General features: G+C 48.4%; 1 protein-coding gene across 1 annotated transcript in view; it reads left to right on the top strand.

The window, feature by feature from the left end:
• HHAT (hedgehog acyltransferase) overlaps positions 1–20135 on the top strand; it is a 174879-nt gene that overhangs the window by 525 nt on the left and 154219 nt on the right. Inside the window, exons 2-3 of the mRNA XM_015568817.1 lie at positions 5369–5436; positions 14547–14660. Of these exons, the coding sequence (XP_015424303.1) occupies positions 5369–5436; positions 14547–14660 (182 nt within the window). The remainder of the gene's footprint in view (positions 1–5368; positions 5437–14546; positions 14661–20135) is intronic.

The following is a 20135-nucleotide window of genomic DNA, read 5'->3' on the forward strand; positions in this document are numbered from 1 at the left end:
CAGTGACTTCTGACATTTCTCTCTCACCATCCCTCCTTGCAGACACCTGGAGGCAGCCCATGGTGTTGGAGGCCCAGGCTCCTTCCCGCTTCTCGCTCTGCTGCCTTTAGTGCTCTTGTGTGTATTTTGAGGAGGAGTCATCATCAAGTCCACATTCCCGCCCACTGGATGGGATTGAGCACCCTCCTTTCCTTTAAGGGCACCTTGTCACTTCTCACACCCAGTTGGCCAGAACTGAGTTCTGTGGCCACACCAGGAGGCAGGGAAATACAATCTTTAGTTTGGTGGCCAGGTGCTACTTAAAACTCTCCATACTGTGGAAGGAAGAATTTTGGAGGCACCATGAGTGATCTCCATACTCAGCGACAGTTTCCCAGAGGCGATGGGAAGCCTTGCCTTAAGGAAGACCAGGAGTCCGCCACATGAGAAGGGCAGAGGACCTGTGGACAGAGAGGAGTTTGCAGGCCAGTGGACAAGGGTGTGCAGTGCCCCTGGGTGTGAGAAAGCATAGCATGATCTGGGAACGGCAAACCACTCACTAGGATCGGAGTGCAGAGTGCCAAGGGCGAGTGGCAGGGCTTGAGCGTAGATCAGAAAGCAGGGATAGAGGGTGAAAGAGCTGAGATATTCAGCGGGGTAGTCCGGGCTCTCTCTTCAGGCAGGTGATCTGTAGGTGTGGTCGTTTAAAATGGCAGAGGTCGGGTTTGGGAAGCACAGCTGGGCGTCCGCGGCCCTCAGCCTCCCCCTCCTCATGCATCACCAGGATTGAGTCTTCCCCCCATTCTGCCTCTGTCCCTCTCAAAGCCGGGGGCTTGGGTGCAGAGACTGGGGCGGGGGCCGGGGCTGCAGTTCAGGGTCCTGTCCTTGAGTAGATGACCTTGGCCTGGGCGCCAGGTGAGCTGGCTGACGGTGGGTTGGGCCAGCTGGGCCCTTCAGTTTACTGTCCTCTGTGAAGGGACCCGGTGCACAGCCCTGCAGGGGTCCAGCGCTGGGCAGGCTGTCTTGATGGCCAGCTTCGTCGCAGGTGTTGTGGCCCAGCCGAGGCCCTGGTGACCGGTGTGATGGTCCTTCATGTTATACTTGACCCTGTTTCCCTGGTTAGCGGAGGCCAGGGTCATGGGAAGCAGCAGCCTGGTTTACAGTCGCTTTCCTCCTGGGATTCCAAGCCTGGCAGCCCACCCCTTCCTCTCGGGCCTACATTGGCGGTTTCCTCTCATGCCCACTGGCCCTCAAGGGAGGGGAGTGTCGGCCTTCAGGGACTCTGCTTTCTAATGCTTTCCATAAAGCTCGCACAATGACTTGGGCCAGGGCCTGGCCGTAGGGCATTTAAAGGCAACCGTAGCTTTAGACTCCACAGCGCCTCACTCCCTGCTCCCCCAGCCCATCATGCTCCATGTTCCATCAAATACAAAGAATGTGTATAGAGCATATGGCTTCCTCTCTGGTGGATCATTTCCAACTCAGTCCACACCTGTCTTCCTCTCCCAGGAGCCCTCAGGACTCCCATGCTAATCCCCTCCAACCCCCACCCCCCGCCTGGCAATCTGCCTCGACAGACCCAGAATTCCTTAGGTGAGTCCCTGTTGGGAGGTTTGAGACCTTTTATGTCCTTTATTGCCTTGCATCCTACTTACATATATGGTCTCCTTTTACTTGGGGGATTTCTAAATCACTTTTTCATTCCCTGAGTGGCAGTTGGAAGACAGGAGAGAAGGAGCCCCCACACCTCAAGAATGTGGGAAAGCCAGCGCCTTGTCACCCATCTTCTACGCGATGTTCTATAGGAATATCTGAGAGTTGCCTACCACTCCGTTGCCTCATCTTTAGAAGTCGTTTTCCTGCTCCCTTTCTCTACTCTCATTTACTGCACAGTCTTCTATACCTGCAGGCTCCCTAGAAAACCAAAGAACCAGTAGGAGCTGATGAGAGTTTTCAGATGCATAGAAGCCTCAGGATGCATTAAGCCACTACTGAGTGGGGGTGGCTTGTATCACAGGAGGGCATGTGACTGTGTCCTGCCCCCCTCCCCTGTCACTGATCCTGCCCTCCAGTTCCCCCTCCCCACCCCATCAAAGTGCTGAGGGTGAAAGGGGAAGGTTAGCTAGAGCTTTTAAGTAAATGGTTCACCACCAGGGCCCAGTGGCAGCGATTAACATGCAAATTCTCTCACCCAGTAGGTAGGGTGGGGTTTTGATGTATCCTCTTGTTGGGTGGTGGTTGGAGAGAGGAGAATCCACAGCTGATTTAGCCGGGAGGGCTCACCAGCAGAAACTGTGTCGTTTCTATGCGCTCAGGTGCTTTGGTGCAGCACTGCATTGTGGGAAAATGGGACCAGGGCGCCTACCGTCAAGCCTGTGTGGTGGGGAGACAATTTCCCTGGGCAGGGAAGGCTCCTCCTGCGTGAGTGTAGTATGTGGCTTACGATGAAAGCTGTTCTCCCCCGAAGAGTGAGAGCATGGGATGCCTGCCCAGAAGGTTTACCGAGAGAAGTTCTGGGGCCTTGGCTCCTCTGGGAAGGAGCTCCTGCTGCAAGTCTCAGCCTCCATCCTCCCATGTCAACCGAATTGATTTCCTAAGGGGGTGTAAGTGGGTTTAAATTGCGGTTTTACATGTGTGTTGTATGACATTTGTTTGTGTCACGAGGTCAGACGAGGGTGGTTTGTAGAAATTTTCCAAAGCGGGAGGGGGCATTTTGGCCTGGAGCTACGCTGTCCATTACCGTAGTCATTAGACACGTGGCTAACGAGCACTTGGAACGTGGCCACTTCCAGTTGAGATGTGCTGTTAGGATAACATGTACATTGGACTTGGAAGAATTCATGATTAAGAAAAAGGAATGCAGAGTAAGTCATCCATAGTTGTTTAATCCTGATTCCATATTGAAATAATGTTTTGGATAGATTGAGATAACGAAAATGTACAAAATTAATTTCACTCTTTAAAAACTTTAAAAAACGTGGCTACTAGAAACTTTAAAGTTACAAATGTGAGATAGTATTTCAGTAGGACAGCGCCCCTGCTGGCAGGATGTCCTCATAATTCTCCAGTCTGCACGGAATTCCTTTTTCCCACTAGAGGGCGGTGTGCGCCAGCTTCAGTTTACCTGGTGCTTAGAAGGAAAATTTCACTGCTTCTGGTTGTACTCTTTTTAAAAAGGAGGAAAAAAAGAACTCAAGTTTCTGCCTTGTTTCAATTCTCTATAATTCTGATGTTTCTGGAGATTTCTCAGTGTATGAAAGTGAAGCCCAAACCAAGAAGACAAGAAGCAGAGAGGTTTTCCACCCAGTTTGCCTTAATGAATTAGGAGGTTCCTGTATGTCTTTGCTGGATTGCAGTGTCTTGCTATTTGTTTGCAGGCTGTTCCCTTGACTTGAATTTGTGCACGACACAGCACGTTCGTCCATGCACGTGCACATGCAGACACACACACGCAGACACACACGCACACACCCAATGTGGCATGTGTGCAGCTGTGGCAGGAAGGACCAGGGCTCTGCTGCAACCACACGCCTCCAGCACACATCCTGGAGTGTGTGGCAGAGCTGTGCCATGCGGTCCCCTGGCCCAGTGCTCAGTACCCCGCCCTCTTCTGTCGTTCCTGGGGCAGTGTTGCCTTTGGCTTGAGGTTGGGGCTGCTGTTGGCATCTAGTGTGTGTGACTCTGCCCCTTGGTTCTACTCTAGATCAGCATCGTTTCGTGATTAAGTTTGAGTCGCACACTCTTTTTTTTTAAAATGTGTTTTTTAAATATATTTTATTGATTTTTTACAGAGAGGAAGGGAGAGGAATAGAGAGTTAGAAACATCGATCAGCTGCCTCCTGCACACCTCCTACTGGGGATATTCCCGCAGTACATGCCCTTGCCCGAAATCGAACCTGGGACCCTTGAGTCCACAGGCCGATGCTCTATCTGCTAAGCCAAACCGGTTAGGGTGCTCAATCCATATTTGACAGAAGAACAAGGGCATATAATGCAGTAAAGACAGTCTCTTCAATAAAAGACAATGGGAAAAGTCGCTACTCTGTGGTTCTGTACTTTTGTTGGTTCAGTAGCAGTGGTTCTCCTCGTTCTTGTCTGTGCACTCTGTGTCTTTTGGGTGATGTCAGTCTTTCTGGAAGCTTCATCACTACCCTTATACTGAGGTCTCCTGGGTCTTTATCTTCAACTTAGGGCCCTCTTGAGCACCACCCATACCCATCCAGCTTCCTACTGTTTATCACATAGACACCCCAGACTCGAACTCCACCTCCTCATTCCTGTGTCATGGCACTCATCAGCACTACTGTAATTTTTTATTATTCATGTGTCTCTCTTACCTAATGTGCAGTGAGCCCCAGGAGGGCAAAAGACATGCCAGTCTTCTTCTGTTTCATTCCTAGCATCTCACACCCTGCTTGGTTATTATACACCCTCAAAACGTATTTGAGTGAAGATTTTATTATATTTTGTTTTATATCAGTTGAGTTGTTTGTCTTATAAACATACTTATTACTCTTACACGATTCCATTTTATAATCTTTTTAGCATTATCTCACATCATGAGGCCTTGATCACCATCAATGTGTGGAATGATTTGTTTAAAAAAAATTTTTTTTTTGGCCCTGGCCAGTAGGGCTCATCCTATGCACTGAAAGGTTGTGGGTTCTGTTCCCGGTCAGGGCACATACCCATCTTGTGGGTTTGATCCCCATTCGGGGCACGTGTGGGAGGCAACTGATCAATGCTCCTCTCTCACATAGATGTTTCTTTCTCTCTCTCTCCCTCTCCCTTCCTCTTTAAAATCAATAAAAACATATCCTCAAGTGAGGATTGAAAAACTATATATAAAAATATTGTAGCGCTGGCCAGCTTGGCTCGGTGGATAGAGCGCTGACCTGCGGACTGAAGGATCACGGGTTCAATTCCAGTCAGGGGCATACGCCTGGGTTGTGGGCTCAATCCCCAGTAGGGGGCATGCAGGAGGCAGCCGATCAAACTCATCATTGATATTTCTATCTCCCTCTTCCTTCCTCTCTGAAGTCAATAAAAATATATTTAAAAATATTTTACCACCTGAACAAGTGGGGCATTTGCATTAACCCGTCCAGGGCGGTCCCTGTGCTGGAGGCTTTCTCTCTGGACACCTCTCCCTTTGTGAGCCTTATTCCACGTGGGAGGGGACATTTCCAGCAGCCCCGCCACGGATTTCCAGGAACTCAGCTCACAGACAACTGGAGAGGGGGATCCAGGAGCCTGACGTTTCCATGCCCGTAGCTCAGTCCACAGGCGGCTTTTCCAGAACACATTCCAGTTTCTCTTAGTGCCTCTGCTATTAAGCCAACCAGTTTTATTTGGGTTTGGAACTAATGGCCATTGTTTTTCTTGTCAGAACATGAAGAGCAATTGGACCAAGAATTTGACCTGGCGATTGGCACTTTGCTTGGAGGATTCAAGAAGGTACACAGTGGCTAAAGGATAAGCCTTCTCAGTTTTCAAGCCGGGTTCAGTATTTTGCATCCCCTTTGTCTTGGCACTGACCCAGGCGTAGTATCATCAGCACTTGGGAATGAGGGATCTTTCCTCCGTGCTGTAAAAGGTGTGAGTGCCGTGTTGGGTAAAGAACTCCCCGGGGTCTCTATCTTCCTGTCCCGTTTTCTTCTCAAGACTCCAGAAATCTGATTGTCTGACCTTATCAGTGGGTACAGATTTCATCCTCGGAAAGCTCAGGCACTTTCTCCTGACCCAGCCGTATCTATTAGAATTAAATGTGGCCCCAGACATCCCTACAGCAACTGTTGGCAACTACATAGGAAATTCTTCCTTCCTGCCTCCACGTGTCCCTGTGTGAATATCCCATGTCCTGCGTGGTTCAGGGTCTGGGCTCTGGAGAAGAGGCCACACACAAATGACAGAGATGAGACAAGAAATAATAATTTGGAAATTGGGGGGCCAGGCGAGAGCCCATCCCAAGAGGAAGGACTCTGCTTGTGCTCAGGCCTTGCCATCGTTTTATTCAGTATGGGGTACACCCATAGCCCTTAGGCAGGCAATTTCCAGTAACAACCGGACTATAGTTTAAAAAAAACTATGAACAAATTCCTATGCACACTGCACATATCTTATTTTGAAGTAAAAAAACAAAACAGGAACAAATACAATATTTGTATTTGCATGTGGTCCGCAGGCCATAGTTTGAGAACCCCTGCAATAAGTGGCTCCCCACATCCCTGAAGCTTTGAGGGTTCTTCTGCTTCATCCTTAGGAGGGTATTGGAGCTGGAGAAAATTGAACACCACTCCTTTCATATGTAAATTCTCTTTAAAAAAATTAAATGTATTGGGGTAACATTGGTTAATAGCATTATATACATTTGAAAGAATATGTGCACCCCAATGTTCATTACAGCGTTATTTACAGTAGCCAAGATTTGGAAGCAGCCCAAGTGCCCATCAGTAGATGAGCGAATAAAACAGCTGGGGTACATTTACACAATGGGATACTCAGCCATAAAAAAAGAAGGAAATTTTACCCTTTCTGACAGCATTGATGGACCTGGAGAACATTACGCTAAGTGAAATAAGCCAGTCAGAGAAAGACAAGTACCATATGACTTCACTCTTATGTGGAATCTAATGAACAAATTGAACTAACAAGCAAAAAAGAGTCAGACTCATAGATAGAGAGCAGGCTGACAGCTGCTTGGGGTGGGGGTGCATGTGCTGGGGGTGGTAGTGGAGGGATTGAGCAAAAAGGAAAAAAGAAAGAACTCACTGACATGAACCATAGTGTGGTGATTGTGCAGGGGGGGGGATAGGGGTGGGAGGAGGTGGAAGAGGGTATAGGGGGATAAATGGTGATGGAAAAATAAAATAATTAAATGTGTTGCAGTAACATTGGTTAATAACATCATATACATTTCAAGTCTCCATAATAAATGTATACCCCGCTGAGCGCTCACCACCTAAAGTCTAGTCTCCTCCCTCATGTTGACCCGCTTTACCCTCTATTTATTCCTAACATTCCTCATGCTAATAAACTCCTGTGCAGCTTTAGATGCCAGTATGGAAGTGATCTGAATTGAAACCGTGTCTCGGACCAGCTTTCTGAGTAGGGTCTGTCTAATGCTAAGTCACTGCTTCTGGGCTGTGGGCTCCCCGTTTGGGCACATTCGGTGTGAAGAACATCCCCGGAAGAAGGGGGAAGAGTTAACTTTTACAACGTGTCCCGTACAAGTGATCTGACAGGTGGGACTCGGAGAGAAGGAGCAGAGGTTATTCCAGGCTAGAGGGTTGAGCCGTGACTTGGAGCTGAAATTTGGAGAGACTTGGAGGCGGGGAAACCATTTCCTTCTCTCACATTCCCTAAAAGCGGTGCCGGTCAACATTCTTCACAAGGTTATTACTTTTAAAAATCATGTCTTGACAGTTGCTGTCTCTGTTAGAAAGAAAGTAGAAGCAGCTGCAGATAAGAGTGAGCGCCCGGCGCCCCTGGGAGATGTGAAGGGTGGCCTCTGTGGGCGGGGAACTGACTGAAGCCACTGTCAGGCTGACAGTCGCTGCTAAGTTCCACGTGGGTGAGTTGTCCAGCGTGACTTTACACCCAGGTTTCACGGAGGCAAATCTCAGGCCCGATTCGGTCACCCATGTAGATATTCACGAGGCCAGTAGCCGAAACCAGCGCAGGCCAACTTACCCTGCTCCTGTGGGGCATTGCCTAACATAGAAGTGGGCGGAGCCCCAGACCACGTGACAACAGCCAGCCCTAGTCACCGGCACTGAAACTAGAGAAGCGTTCTATTCTAGGAGGCGTCTTTTCTTATAACCATAAGATTAGCCCTGCCAAGGCAAGGCCTCAAAAAATTGAGTATAAACTCAGAATTGTTCCTCTCCACGGAAATCTTTAGTAAAAGGCGAAAGATTTATGCGATCTGAAGAGAAACCAGAGTATGCTTGGTGCCTCCCAAGTTCCCTCCTCCAGTAACTACAACTCCTAGTTCAGTTATGGTGATGTTTTAGGGCTAGAGGTACTTTCTGCCTAAAGTTTGCACAAGAAGTTTTTCAAGTAAGTTTCTTGCATTTAGAAATGACAAGTTAAAAAAAAACGTCTTTTAAACTTGAAAAGGATTGTACTCTGTGCAGGGTATTATGGGTATGCAAATGAGCCGGAGTCCTCACCCTTGAGATTCTACAGATACCTTAGTAGTCACTGGGTGCCTCTGGAGCCACCATTAGAGGGCGAAGCAGAGGTCAGGCCGACCGGGCTCAAAACCTCATTTTGGCTCAACCACCGAAACTGGTTTTATTCCTTCTGTATGTTGGGACTCTGGGTGCGGTCCTCTCCTCTCCTTATCCCAACCTCCAACGATTAAGGCACAGAACCACAGAGAGTTCCCCCTCGTTCATGAAGGCAAACCTCAGACCCAATCTCAACCACTGACACACACTGGCTGGGTTTTATTTTTATTTTATTTTATTTTTTGCTTGCGTATGGATGGCCACTTGTTATAGCACCTTTTGTTGAAAAGATGATTCTTCCATTGAATTGTTTTTGCACCTTTGTCAAAAATCAGTTGACCAGACTTGTGTGGCTCTATTTTTGGGTTCTTGTTGCTTTCTTTTGATGGATGTTTGTGGAGTATGTATCCTTCTGCATGCTTTTACTCTCAGCCTACCTATATTGTTGTATTTAAAGTGAATTTCTTACAGACAGCATAGAGTTGGATCATTTCTTAAAAATCCGTTCCGCCAATCTGCCTTTTAATTGGTACATACAAATTGACTAGTGTTCATTCGGCTTCTTGAATCTGTAGGTTTATGCCTTTTGCCAGATTTGCAAAATTTTTAGCCGTTATTTCTTTGAATATTTTTTTCAGCCCCACGTTTTTTCTCTCTCTCTTTTTTTTTTTAGGATTTCACGAATCACATGAATGTTAGATCTTTATAATTGTACCACAGATTTCCGAGGCTCTGTTTATTTATGTTTTCAGCCTATTTTTTCTGTTATCAGATTGTGTGATTTCCATTGACTCATCTTTAGGTTCAATGCTTCTTTCTTGAGTCGTCTACCTCTGCTAGTAAGTCTATCCAGTGAGCTTTTTATTATATTTTATTTCATTGTCATTCCCCAAGTGCTGAGGTCCCTAGCCAGTCTGTCTTCCTTCTGCCATCTTTCGGGGTCTTCCTGTGTTTATCTTAGAATTACACTCAGGGCTTTTAGCTGTCCTTGGTGGTGAAGGTTGGGGAGAACGGTGGTTACTTTATCTCGCCGGGAACCAGAAGTCTCTGCGTTGATGTATTTTAAAGTTAGTTTCCGACATCATAGAAAAGACAAGTTATTTTAATAGCAAACGGGTACGTTTCTGCAGAGAGACGGCAGAGGCAGTGTGCTGCGGGCGATGGAGGTTGGAGGCATGGTGAGCCTTGGTTCTTGTTCTTGGTGGTCTCCGTCCACAGCCTTGGAGGCACCTTAGCTCCCACCATGGCCGACTCTCCGAAGAGGTGCTCTGGGGTGGACATGTATAGAGAACCACACTCTGCTCCTCCCATTTCTCCGTTACTCTCACGCTATACTTCCAACACCAGTTGTGTGGGGGGCTTCCCTATACCAAGCAATTCTGCGACACCAGCTAGGTGAGCTGCAGTTCAACTCAATAGCTGACACTCTCCCTGGAGATGGCCTCAGATCCCACAGGTGAAGGGCTCAGTCCTACAAGATGCTCCCACCCCCCTGCCTTCGGATGCCAACTGCACGTCCAGGTGGTACCCATGGCCCTTCCTCAGGGCCAGTTAATGTGCTAGAGTGGCTCACTGAACTCAGGAAAGCATTTTGCTTCCTGTTTAGTTTATTGTAAAAGGATGCGATAAAATATACGGATGATCATCCGGATGGGAGAGGTGCACAGGGTGAGGTGGGAAGGGTGCTGAGCCTCCTGGCCGCCTCCAGGCCCTCTCCAGGCCCCCCCCCACTCTCCCAGTACCTCCACCTGTTCACCAGCCCGGGAGCTCTCTGAACCCTGCATTTTGAGGACTTTTATGTACTTTATCACGAGGCATGACCAATCATTAACTGGATTTCAACCCCTCTCCCCTCTCAGAAGAATGGAGTGTGGCACTGAAAACCCCAAGCTTCTACCCATGGCTTGACCTTTCTGGTGAACAGCCCCATCCAGGAGCCCACCCAGACTCACCTCATTCCAACAAAACACAGTGTTATCACCCAGGAAATCCCAAAGGGCTTAGGAGAACAAAAGATGCTCCTATTTCTCTTGTCACAGGAAATTCCAAGGGTCTGAGGAGTGCGGTGCCAGTCATCGGGTGCACCAGTATACATATTTTCTGTTATTTCACAGGGAGCTCTCTCTTTGAGAGCTCGGATAGCGAACTGATGGGTCAAGGGGACAGACTAAAATGATGTGTGGGAGAGTTCTTTCACATACTCGGCCCACTTTCCTGGTCTTCCACCCAGTGTGTAAGATTCAAGGAGAAAAATGGTACCTGTGCCCCTGATTGGTGTGCTCAGTGGTTAGAGCATAGACCCGCGCATGGAAAGGTCCTGGGTTTGATTCCTAGTCAAGGGCATGTATCTGGGTTGCAGGTTTGGTCCCGGCCCCAGTCCGGGCATGTGCTGGAGGCAACCAATCCATGTGTCTCTCAGATTTCTCTCCCTCCCTCCTTCCCTCCCTCAATCCCTCCTTCGCTCCTTCCCTTTTACTTTGTCTTAAAATCATTGGGGAAAATATCCTCAGGTGAGGATTAAGGACAACAAAAACGATGGTATCTGAGATTATGAAGAGCTCCCCTCTTCCCCCCTGAAAGGATGGCAAGAATGTGAGCTTTTCCTTTCTTTCTTTTATCACTCACTTCTGCCTCGGGGACCTTCAGCATTTTGGGGTTCCATCTGGAGTTCCAGTTTCTCGTGTTCGCCCGCTGCAGAGATGTTATATATGAACTAGTCTTCTTGAATGTGTGAAGACTTTGTAGGCAGAAAGCAGATTCTCCTGAGTGTGAGGACCGTTTCAGGAACCATGGTCCCCAGAGGCCTGGGAACCATTTTTCCTCCAGGTTACTGTGACTCGCTTAGCCTTTCTGTATTCTGCAGAAGTGACGCGAATGGGATGTAGACTTTATTAGCATGGTTTGTAGCTGGGGAATCTTACGAGGTTATGTCATTTGCTATCTAGTCATCATATTCTGTTACATTTTTTTGGGGGGGTCAGGATCCCTAACTTATTGAATAGCCTTATTAACTGTTTGCACCTCATTTCTCCATATATGTACCTTGTAGAAAATGTTTTGTTTTTTTCCCGGTTTGAGGATGTGGGGAAAATACTACCTTTTTTTGTGCCTTTGCCTTCGTACTAGAATTTAGTATTTCTCCTTTAGAATGTGATTCATTCTTTGTAAGCTCTAGGAAGAAGGGGAGAAATGTGGAATAGGCAAAACAGGGAGACAGAATCTGTACTTGCTCAAGTATACGCATATGTCTGGCATAATCTGGAGTGAATTCTAGGAGGTAGGTAGGTAGCGGTGCAGCCAGAGGAAGTCACTGAGTTTAGGTTGGCAGTTAGGTTGAAGAGATTCAGAGACCTTCCCCACATCAATTAGGCTCTCTTGATTTAACTAAGTCCTCGAGAAGTTTTCTCTCCTCCTTCTACAAAACACCTCCCTGCCCCCTTTCTACCCTGGGCCGATTTGCGGGCCCTTTAAGAGGGCCCTTTAAGAGACTGGGATGGTATGTGCTCTTATGCTAGCCCTGTTGGTGGCATCCTGACCCCCGTGAGTATCTTCTTCACCTTCACCTGTACAGGATGGGGAAGACACTTAAGCAGAGATTTTGTTATTTACAGGGGGGGGGCGTGGGGGGAGTTTCATTAATGAAAACATTTTGTCTTTGAGGAAATGTTGGCTGGGGAAGGAGTGTTGTCTCCGAAAATTGTGAGCAGTAAACTAATTTAGTTCAACTTATTTTAGAAAGAGCAAGGCATCTGTTGAAAGAAAAGCAAACTCTTGCAATCATTGCTACATGAATCACTGGGCTGAGTTCACCCAGAGAGCAGCGCGGCTCCTGTGCAGAATTCATGTAAATACGCCCTCCGTTTCCCGCTCTCCGTGGGAGATTTATGGGCCATTAAGGAGAGCGCGCTGCCTCTGAAAGCGCAGGGAAATGTTTCCGGATTCAAGTACCTTGTAAAGGTTTCCTGGGAGCCTTGTAAACAGATTACTTTTGCTCAGTGTGACTGGGAATTAGGTCTGGTCTCAAAGTAAAATACTGTGCACATGATGTCATTTCGGAAATAGATAACACAAAAATGTCTAGTACTTCCGTTGTGTTTCTTTTGTTATTGTTGCAAAATTCCGGAGACAAGGATGAGGAAAACAGTACATCTATTCATCTCCGCACTGTCTGCTCTGTCTGAGGGGAAAAGAGGCATGCCAGTGAAAAATGCTGCCCGACAGTCAGTAAGGTGGAGCCTTTTCTACTGGGTTTGAACCGCACACCTAGGTTCACTGGTGCCTCCACGGTCCAGCTCCAGAGCATCCCTCGGACTGACCTAGCTGCTGTCTTCCTCCATTTCGTTTTCCTCCGCTGAACAGACTTATTTCAGAAGTTGTCTACACAGTGAATTCTTTTCGTAATGCTTCTATTGTGAAACTAAAGCTGGATTGCAATCAGAAGAAAAATTCTTTCCAAAGTTTGTTGATCAAAACAAACAAACAAAACTTCAAAGTATGTTGGTCAAGTTTCCACAGAGACAACAGATTCCTTTCCAGCCAGTTTAAACAGAAAGGAATTTATTGTGGGGATTTCAGGAGCTCTCAGAATAGTCAAAAAAACTGTGGGGACAGGCACTAAAGTGAGCTTCCAGGAGCCATTCCCAGAGTAGCCTGCAACACGGGGCTGCTGCCCAGTTCACGGCCTGGGGACTCCCCAAACTGCCCCACCAGGAAGCTGTGCACCGCCGGCCGGCCGGGGCCTTGCGTCTCCGCCACCATTCTTTCAGGAGAGTCTCACAGCCCATGTTTCTTTAGGTTCTTTCGCTTCTTCCTGTGTTCACCAGAGCAAGGTCATGCGATGTGTGCAGACGTGCTAGCTGCAGGGGATTCTGGGAAATGTAGTTTTCTGCTTTCCAACCACTAATGTATATAGGAAGTCCTTCCAGCAAGGGGTTGGAATGTTGATTGAGTCAAGTGGTGGTGTCTGCCGTATGGAGCAGACGTACCTTTTACTAGTATTTTGAGGAGAAGGGTATGATGGTTGATTCCTATGGCATTTCAGATGTTGCAGTCTTTCTGTTATCTATGGATTCACTCCTTTTGAGTCCACGCTTCCTAGAACCTTTATCTTTTCTTTGTTTTTAAAATATGTTTTTATTGATTTTAGAGACAGAGGAAGGGAGAGGGAGACAGAAACATTAATGATGAGAGAGAAACATTATCCATCGGCTGCCTCCTGCATGCCCCCCACCAGGGATCAAGCTTGAAACCCAAGCATGTGGCCTGACCTGGAATCAAACAGGTGACCTCTCAGTGCACAGGATGGCGTCCAACGAACTGAGCCACACCAGCCAGAGCCGTACTCCGTATTGTATCACAGGAACACAGACTTTGCGGCCTGAGGACCTGGGTTTTGAACTTGGGCTTTGCCATGGTTGGCGGGGAGACTTGGGGCATGATATTTAACCTCTCTAAGGGTAGTTTTCTTACCCCGAGGTGGGCAGACCATACTGTGCAGTAAATCCACACCCTGTGGTGGGTTCTTCCCATTTCTGGGGAAGAGGGCAGGCCGGATGAGTGGGGAACTTTCTGGAACAGAGCAGGCTGCCAGTGTGGGCGGGAACCTGGAGGCCTGGCTTGGTCACGAGGTGGTGAGCAGGGAGATCAGCCCTCTCTTGAAAGGTCACAGGCAGTCAAGGCTCAGAATTCCTGGGCGTGGGTGACCCACACCCTTAGTATTTCTTTCCTTTAGCCTAGAAAATAAGTTTCTTCACTTTCTGAAAGGAATCTTAGACATTGCACTAGTTCAGACCTTTATTTCCCACACAGGACGGCTCAGGTCCAGAAGTTAAGTGCCTGGTCGGTTTACACAGCGACAGACATGTGACTAGAACTTGGGCCGCCTGATTCCACTCCCCCGCCACTTTTAAAAAATATATATTTTTATTGATTTTAGAGAGGAAGGGAGAGGGAGAGAGATAACTAAGCTGAGATAAGCTCAGTTCATGACTTACACTGTCTGTGTGATGCTGGGTAACAACTGAATTCTTTAACCCCTGCAGAGGGTCCTGGGAATCAGCTTTAACAAAGACACTTATTAGGAGAACAGCAGTGAGACCAGCCACGCTGGAGGGGAGAGCATATGTGGGTGGGGGTTTGGCGGGGTCAAGGCTGGGAGTGTTAGGTAAATCATCATGGATCGGCTGCCTCCTGCATGCCCCCGACCGGGGGTCACGCTTGTAGAGTTTGGACTCCCATTGGCCTTCTTTCTGGTTGGTTTATGAGCTGGAGTTTGTGCTCTGCCTCAGAATGTCCTGGAACCTTTCTGATCAATCCTGCTTTGGGCCTCTGTAGGACCAGACCGACTTCGAGTGGAGCTTCTGGATGGAGTGGGGGAAGCAGCGGCTGGTGTGGCTCCTCCTCGGCCACCTGGCTGTATCGCAAATGGCCAACCAGATTGCAAGGAAGGTATGACTCTGCATCGTTTCCTTTTAAGCCTCTTTCTCCTTTGCTTTTTGTGAAGAAAGGGCCCTGAGCTAAGAATCAGTAGACATGGATATGCGCCTGGGAGAGATGAGAATGAATTCTTAATGATCGATCAGACATTTCAGATACAGGGGTAGCACGTCCTTATCCCATATGTACTTCCTTCAAGTCATTTTCCAAACCAATGAATGTAAAGGTTTGGGAGTAAAACTATAGTTACCAGCATGGATGAATTTCTGGATTATGACATTGAGCTAATCGGGTAAGTTGTAGCGGAATCTGTCAGATAGGATCCCACGTATACAGAGCTCAGAAGTGTGCAAACTAGATTCACACTTGCAAATTTACAAAGAGAGATAAGATAATAAGATAATACAAAATCAACGTAAAACTCAGGACAGTGGTTAGGGAGGGATGTAGAAAGAATTGGTCTGGGGTTGCGGGATGTAGATACTCAGAGCCCATCAAAGCACTGAGAGCCTTGTTTTTCTTAAGCTGCTGGTGGGTGTGCGGTGCTATTTCATTATTCTTCGTTCACCTTACAAACGTCACAGATATTTTTTTCTGTGTGTATGAGATTTGATATATATATATATATATTTAAATATACTTTATTGATTTTTTACAGAGAGGAAGGGATAGAAACGTCAATGATGAGAGAGAATCATTGATTCACTGCCTCCTGCATGCCCCACATGTGGGATCAAGCTTGCAATCTGGGCATGTGCCCTGACCGGAATCGAACCATGACCTGGTTCTTAGGTCGATACTCAACCACTGACCCCCCACCATGTTTCCGGACCCGCGTGTCCCGTCTGGTCGGCCGCCTTTGCTTCCCTCTTGTTCTTGCTACTACTTGTTGGTGACTCACAGATGAGTGTTTCTCTAGCTTTCTTCATTGTGACCCCCTCCAGGAGCCTTTTCAGCTGTTTTCCTAATTGTCACTGCTCCATGGAACCTGAACCACAGATGTACTGCATACCTGTTTATGTACTGTATGCATGCCTTTTACTTACAAAGAGTACGTTTTTCCGTCAAGAACCAATTCCCCTCCATTGGAGGGGCTATAACCCCCATTGAGGATGTGAAATGTAGATGAACTCTAGATCCTTGGCTGGGTGCTCCTCCCTCTTTCCAAACTTCCTCAGTTTCCAACTCCTGCACTTCCCATCATCAGAAATGTTAGGTCTCCAAAGGCGGAAGGAGGTCAGAGTGATGAGGGATTATGAACTTACTAAATCATCCGCACACCAGGCTGGCTCCAGCACCCAGGGACGTGAGTCAGCGGCTTTTAAAGGACTTTTGGCGGGGTTTTTTTTTTTTTTTTTGGGCGGAGACTTCTTTATGCATACCCGGAGGGGAGATAATGGAATGTGGTCACCGCAAGTGAAATGTGGTCTTCAGCAAAGGGAATGTCCATAGTGCAATGACCTGAAAAGCCAGTTCCCGGGGGGTGGGGTATAAATTCAATTGCTCAATCAAACCTAACAAGAAATTCGCAAGATTCTCATGGTTCAGGATATAGATGTCCCTCTGTTTAATTTGCTTGCAGACTTTGAGTTAAGACCCTTACCATCTTGGGAGGCAGCATTGAGTGTGGTTAGGAGCATCTGGCTGGCTCCCAGCTTTGCGGGTTTTAAGCTACATAGTCTTCAGCACGTTAGTTAATACCTTTGAATTCATCTCCTCATTTGTGCAGCAGGGATGGTAGCATTTGCTTCTTGGGGCAGTGCTGAGGGTCTGATGTCTTTCAAGGTGATGCTTGCTTTAGGATGACAGCCGCGCAAGAGGCAGTGGCTGCTGTCACCTGCTGGCGTTTGGCATGTGCTGAGACCGTCGTCTGCGTGTGCTCCTGGGAGCAGTCCTCTCCATGGTGTTCAAGAAAGGAGGCGACGGTCCTGAGATCCCCAGTCTGAGGGCAGAGGCTGTCTGTGCAGTCATGCCAACACTTCTCTCATGAATGCCCTTCTCCATCCATCCCTGTTTCACGTGTGTGCTGGGTGCTGGGGAAGCGATTGGGAGACACGCCCCTTCCTTCGGAGAGCTGAGTGAGAGGTTACCTAGGAAACGAAACGCTGGTCTCAGTCTGGACCTCCTGTGCTGGTGGGTTGGGTGCCATGCTGGGGGAAGGACTGGGCCACCTCTGCCTTGCGGTGACAGGGAAGGCCTCCACGATGTGGCTTTGAGCTGGGGCTTGAAGGAAGTAGGGTTGTTTGTTTACTTCAGCTTGGCATCTCATTCTCAGGCAGGGTGCACAGGCAGACCTGTCTTAAAAATATATATGTATATATATTTCAGAGAGGAAGGGAGAGATAGAAACACCAGTGATGAGAGAGAATCGATCGGCTGCCTCCTGAACACCACACTGTGGATCAAGCCCACAGCCCGGGCATGTGCTCCATCCGGGAATTGAACCATGACCTTCTGGCTCATAGGTTGACACTCAACCACTGGGCTGGACCTGTCATTTTATCTGCAGAACACATGTCATCCAAAGTTAGTAGGAGGTGGCTTTGCATTTTCTTGGAATGAGACAGAGTTCACAGAGTCATCTGTGTGTGTGTGTGTGTGTGTGTGTGTGTGTGTGTCCCGTCCCTTTGGGACAACAGGTTTGATGTGTGGGACAGCTGGCGAGCAGGGCTCTGGCTGGGGCCGGGGCACAGTGCTTTCTTTGTGCGCGGCGGCTTGGCCCTTATATAAGTATGAACCACAGCTTTGGCCCCACGAGCTCTGTGCTTTCACCACCTGGGCAAAGAGTTCCAGATGGCCCTAATTCGGGTGGGTGTTTTGGTCCTTAGGGTGGAAGATTTTGGACCGGAGTTCGTTTATTTCCGAGTCCTTGGAGGCATCCTGAACTGTGACCAGCACTGTGCAGGGCCAGATGTTAGCGATTCTTGGTGTTACAGCCCTTAAACCCTGAAGGATGCTTCACATCTCCATCTAATACCTAATCTCATCTCTTCCCTTGCAAGCCCTGCCTCCTTCCAAAGAGAGGCAGCTTATTTTCAGAAGCGTAGCTTGCTTTCTTTCTTTTTGCCATGACAAGTAATGAAACTTTCCACTGAGCTCCTTGGCCGAGGTTACAGGCCTTTTCTCTGGGCAGGGCTCTCTGGGTTTTGGTGACTGCGCCAGGGCCCGGTGCCCTGGGAGGGGCGGCTGAATAGCGGCTCTGGGCCCGGGCTGTGGTTTGTTATGATTGGCGTGTGCGCTGGGCGGGTCAGACAGTTCCTCCTTTCTCCAACACCCCTGTGGCCTCACCACCACCTGAGACCATGTGTTCTCAGCCCTCAGAACGGAAAATAACCCTGCAGGAAGGTTCTGAGAAGGCCGCCCCGGGTGGGGGCTGCGGGTTGGGGCTGTTGCTAACCACAGAGCAGTTTTCCCTGTATCTGAACCCACATCATTAGCGTCCGGGCCCGGCCCGCTGAGCTCATCGGCCATAGGACTGAAGGCGTGTTGGCTGAGATGAGTAAAGTAACCTCGGGAGGGCCTGGAGGGAACAGGCCCTCCTCCCAGCTGGTTACCGAAACCGCATCCCTAACAGGGATCCCAGGCACTAGCGGCTCCCCTGGAACCAGGCTCTTCCTCCTCCATCAGTGCAGATCCAGGGAGGGACGCCTTCCCTCCAGCCCCCTCCCGCCTTGCTCCCGGGAAAAGCAGGCTGGAAGGCAGCTGTTTGGACTCTGGGATGGTTTTGTTTGTGGAGCTACACAGACATATTTTTCAGCAGCGGCTCCCCTTGATTATGTGATAAACTATGCCATGCATCAGGGTCAGGGATTGACTCCTTTCATTTATTTCTCAAATAGTGCCCCACCCAATGGTTTTCAGGCAGAGGCGGGAGAATGAATACACAGCAAAGTCTGGTACAGTTGCCAACAGGAGTCTTCACCGGGGCCTGGCATTTTCGTTTCTCCCGACGGAGATAGTGAGGGAAACCACGCAGGCACATCCTATTACCAGTCCGTGCCCACAGCCCAGAAAAGCTAGAGCAGAAGAGAAGTAGGGATGGTGTGAGCGGGGGCACTGCCAGCCAGCTCTCCCTGCCTCGCTGTGAAGAACATCTGAAGACGGTAGATTTGCAGAAGGAAGGGGAGCCAGTCCCCTGTCTTTTCCAGGGGTGCTGCTTTCAGCCTTGGGAATGCGCCAGCTCAACTGGTTTGTGCCTGGGAGACCTCACTGGGGCGGTAGGCAGCAGTTGTACAGCAGAGGTCTGCTCCCACAGGTGGGGGCCTGTGCCCTACCAGGTGCCAACTTGAGATTCCCCCCAACATAAAAGACCCCTGAGCGTGGGGAACACACAGTAGGCAGTGAGGTGTGGAAAGACTCCCCTCTGTTTCACATGCATTGGCAAAGCAGCCTTTGTTTATCAGGGGTTAAGTGGTAGAAGTAGAGACTTTGGTAAACTGCAGGATTTCACAGTAGCGGACCAAAAAGTCCAAAATGTTGGTGCTGATTTCTTGTTATGTCTTAGTCATAACTACCAGGTTAAATCCCAAGACTTGGGGAAGCATATTTATCCATCCATCCATCCATCCATCCATCCATCCATCTTTGCATCCACCCATCCACCCCTCCTATACATCCACCTATCTAGTATTTATAAAACACTTGCTCTATGCTAGGTACCCATTGCGTTCTGGGCTTACATTATTATAACACAGCACGACAGGATATTAGTCTTCTAAGGGAGGCCATCAAATAGAGCCAGCTTCCCTTGCCCTCTTTTGAGAAATGGTTCAGTGGACACAGGGAGTAGGGGAAGGTCGCCCCCTACTTCAGTCTGGGCAGTAAGCCCTGTGTCCCCTCAGAACGGCCATCGTATTCTTAGTCTGGCTTCATCTCTTCTGCCAGAAAACTGAGGACAGTTTTTAAACAATGTTTGTTAGGCTTTTTAGAAGTTTCTCCTCTGCCCCTGCTTACAGAACTCACTACCACGCATCCCAGCAAGTTCACACTTGGGCATTCGTTCCAGAGAAATGAACACTTATTTTTTACACTAAGCCTGAACACAGATGTTCACGTCAGTTTTATTTATGATGGCCCCAAACTGGAAATAGCCCAGATGTCCTCAAACGGGTGAATGGTGAAGCAAATGGTGTTACGTCCACATCACGGGATGCTAGGCAGCAATAGGGGAGCCAAGCTTTGGTGCCTGCAGCAACGTGGATGGATCTCCAGGGACTTATGCTGGTTACGTGCTGTGTAACTTTTGAAATGAGGCATGCAGGGCTACTCACCCTATATCAGGATTTTAGTGGAGTTTTGTGGATGGGATTACAATCGCATTTAAAAAAAATTTACCTTTGTTGTTGAACGTGATACAGATGTACCCCCCCTGCCCCCCCATCAGCCCCCTTCTGGCCCACGCCCTCCCCCTGGCCCCAGGCCCTCACCACATATTGTCCGTGTCCATGCATTTTTATAGACATAGTATGAAAATCAGTATCTTTTTTT

The sequence above is a fragment of the Myotis davidii genome, unplaced genomic scaffold, assembly GCF_000327345.1.
Source record: "Myotis davidii unplaced genomic scaffold, ASM32734v1 scaffold1525, whole genome shotgun sequence".
In the NCBI taxonomy this organism is placed as follows: Eukaryota; Metazoa; Chordata; class Mammalia; order Chiroptera; family Vespertilionidae; genus Myotis; species Myotis davidii.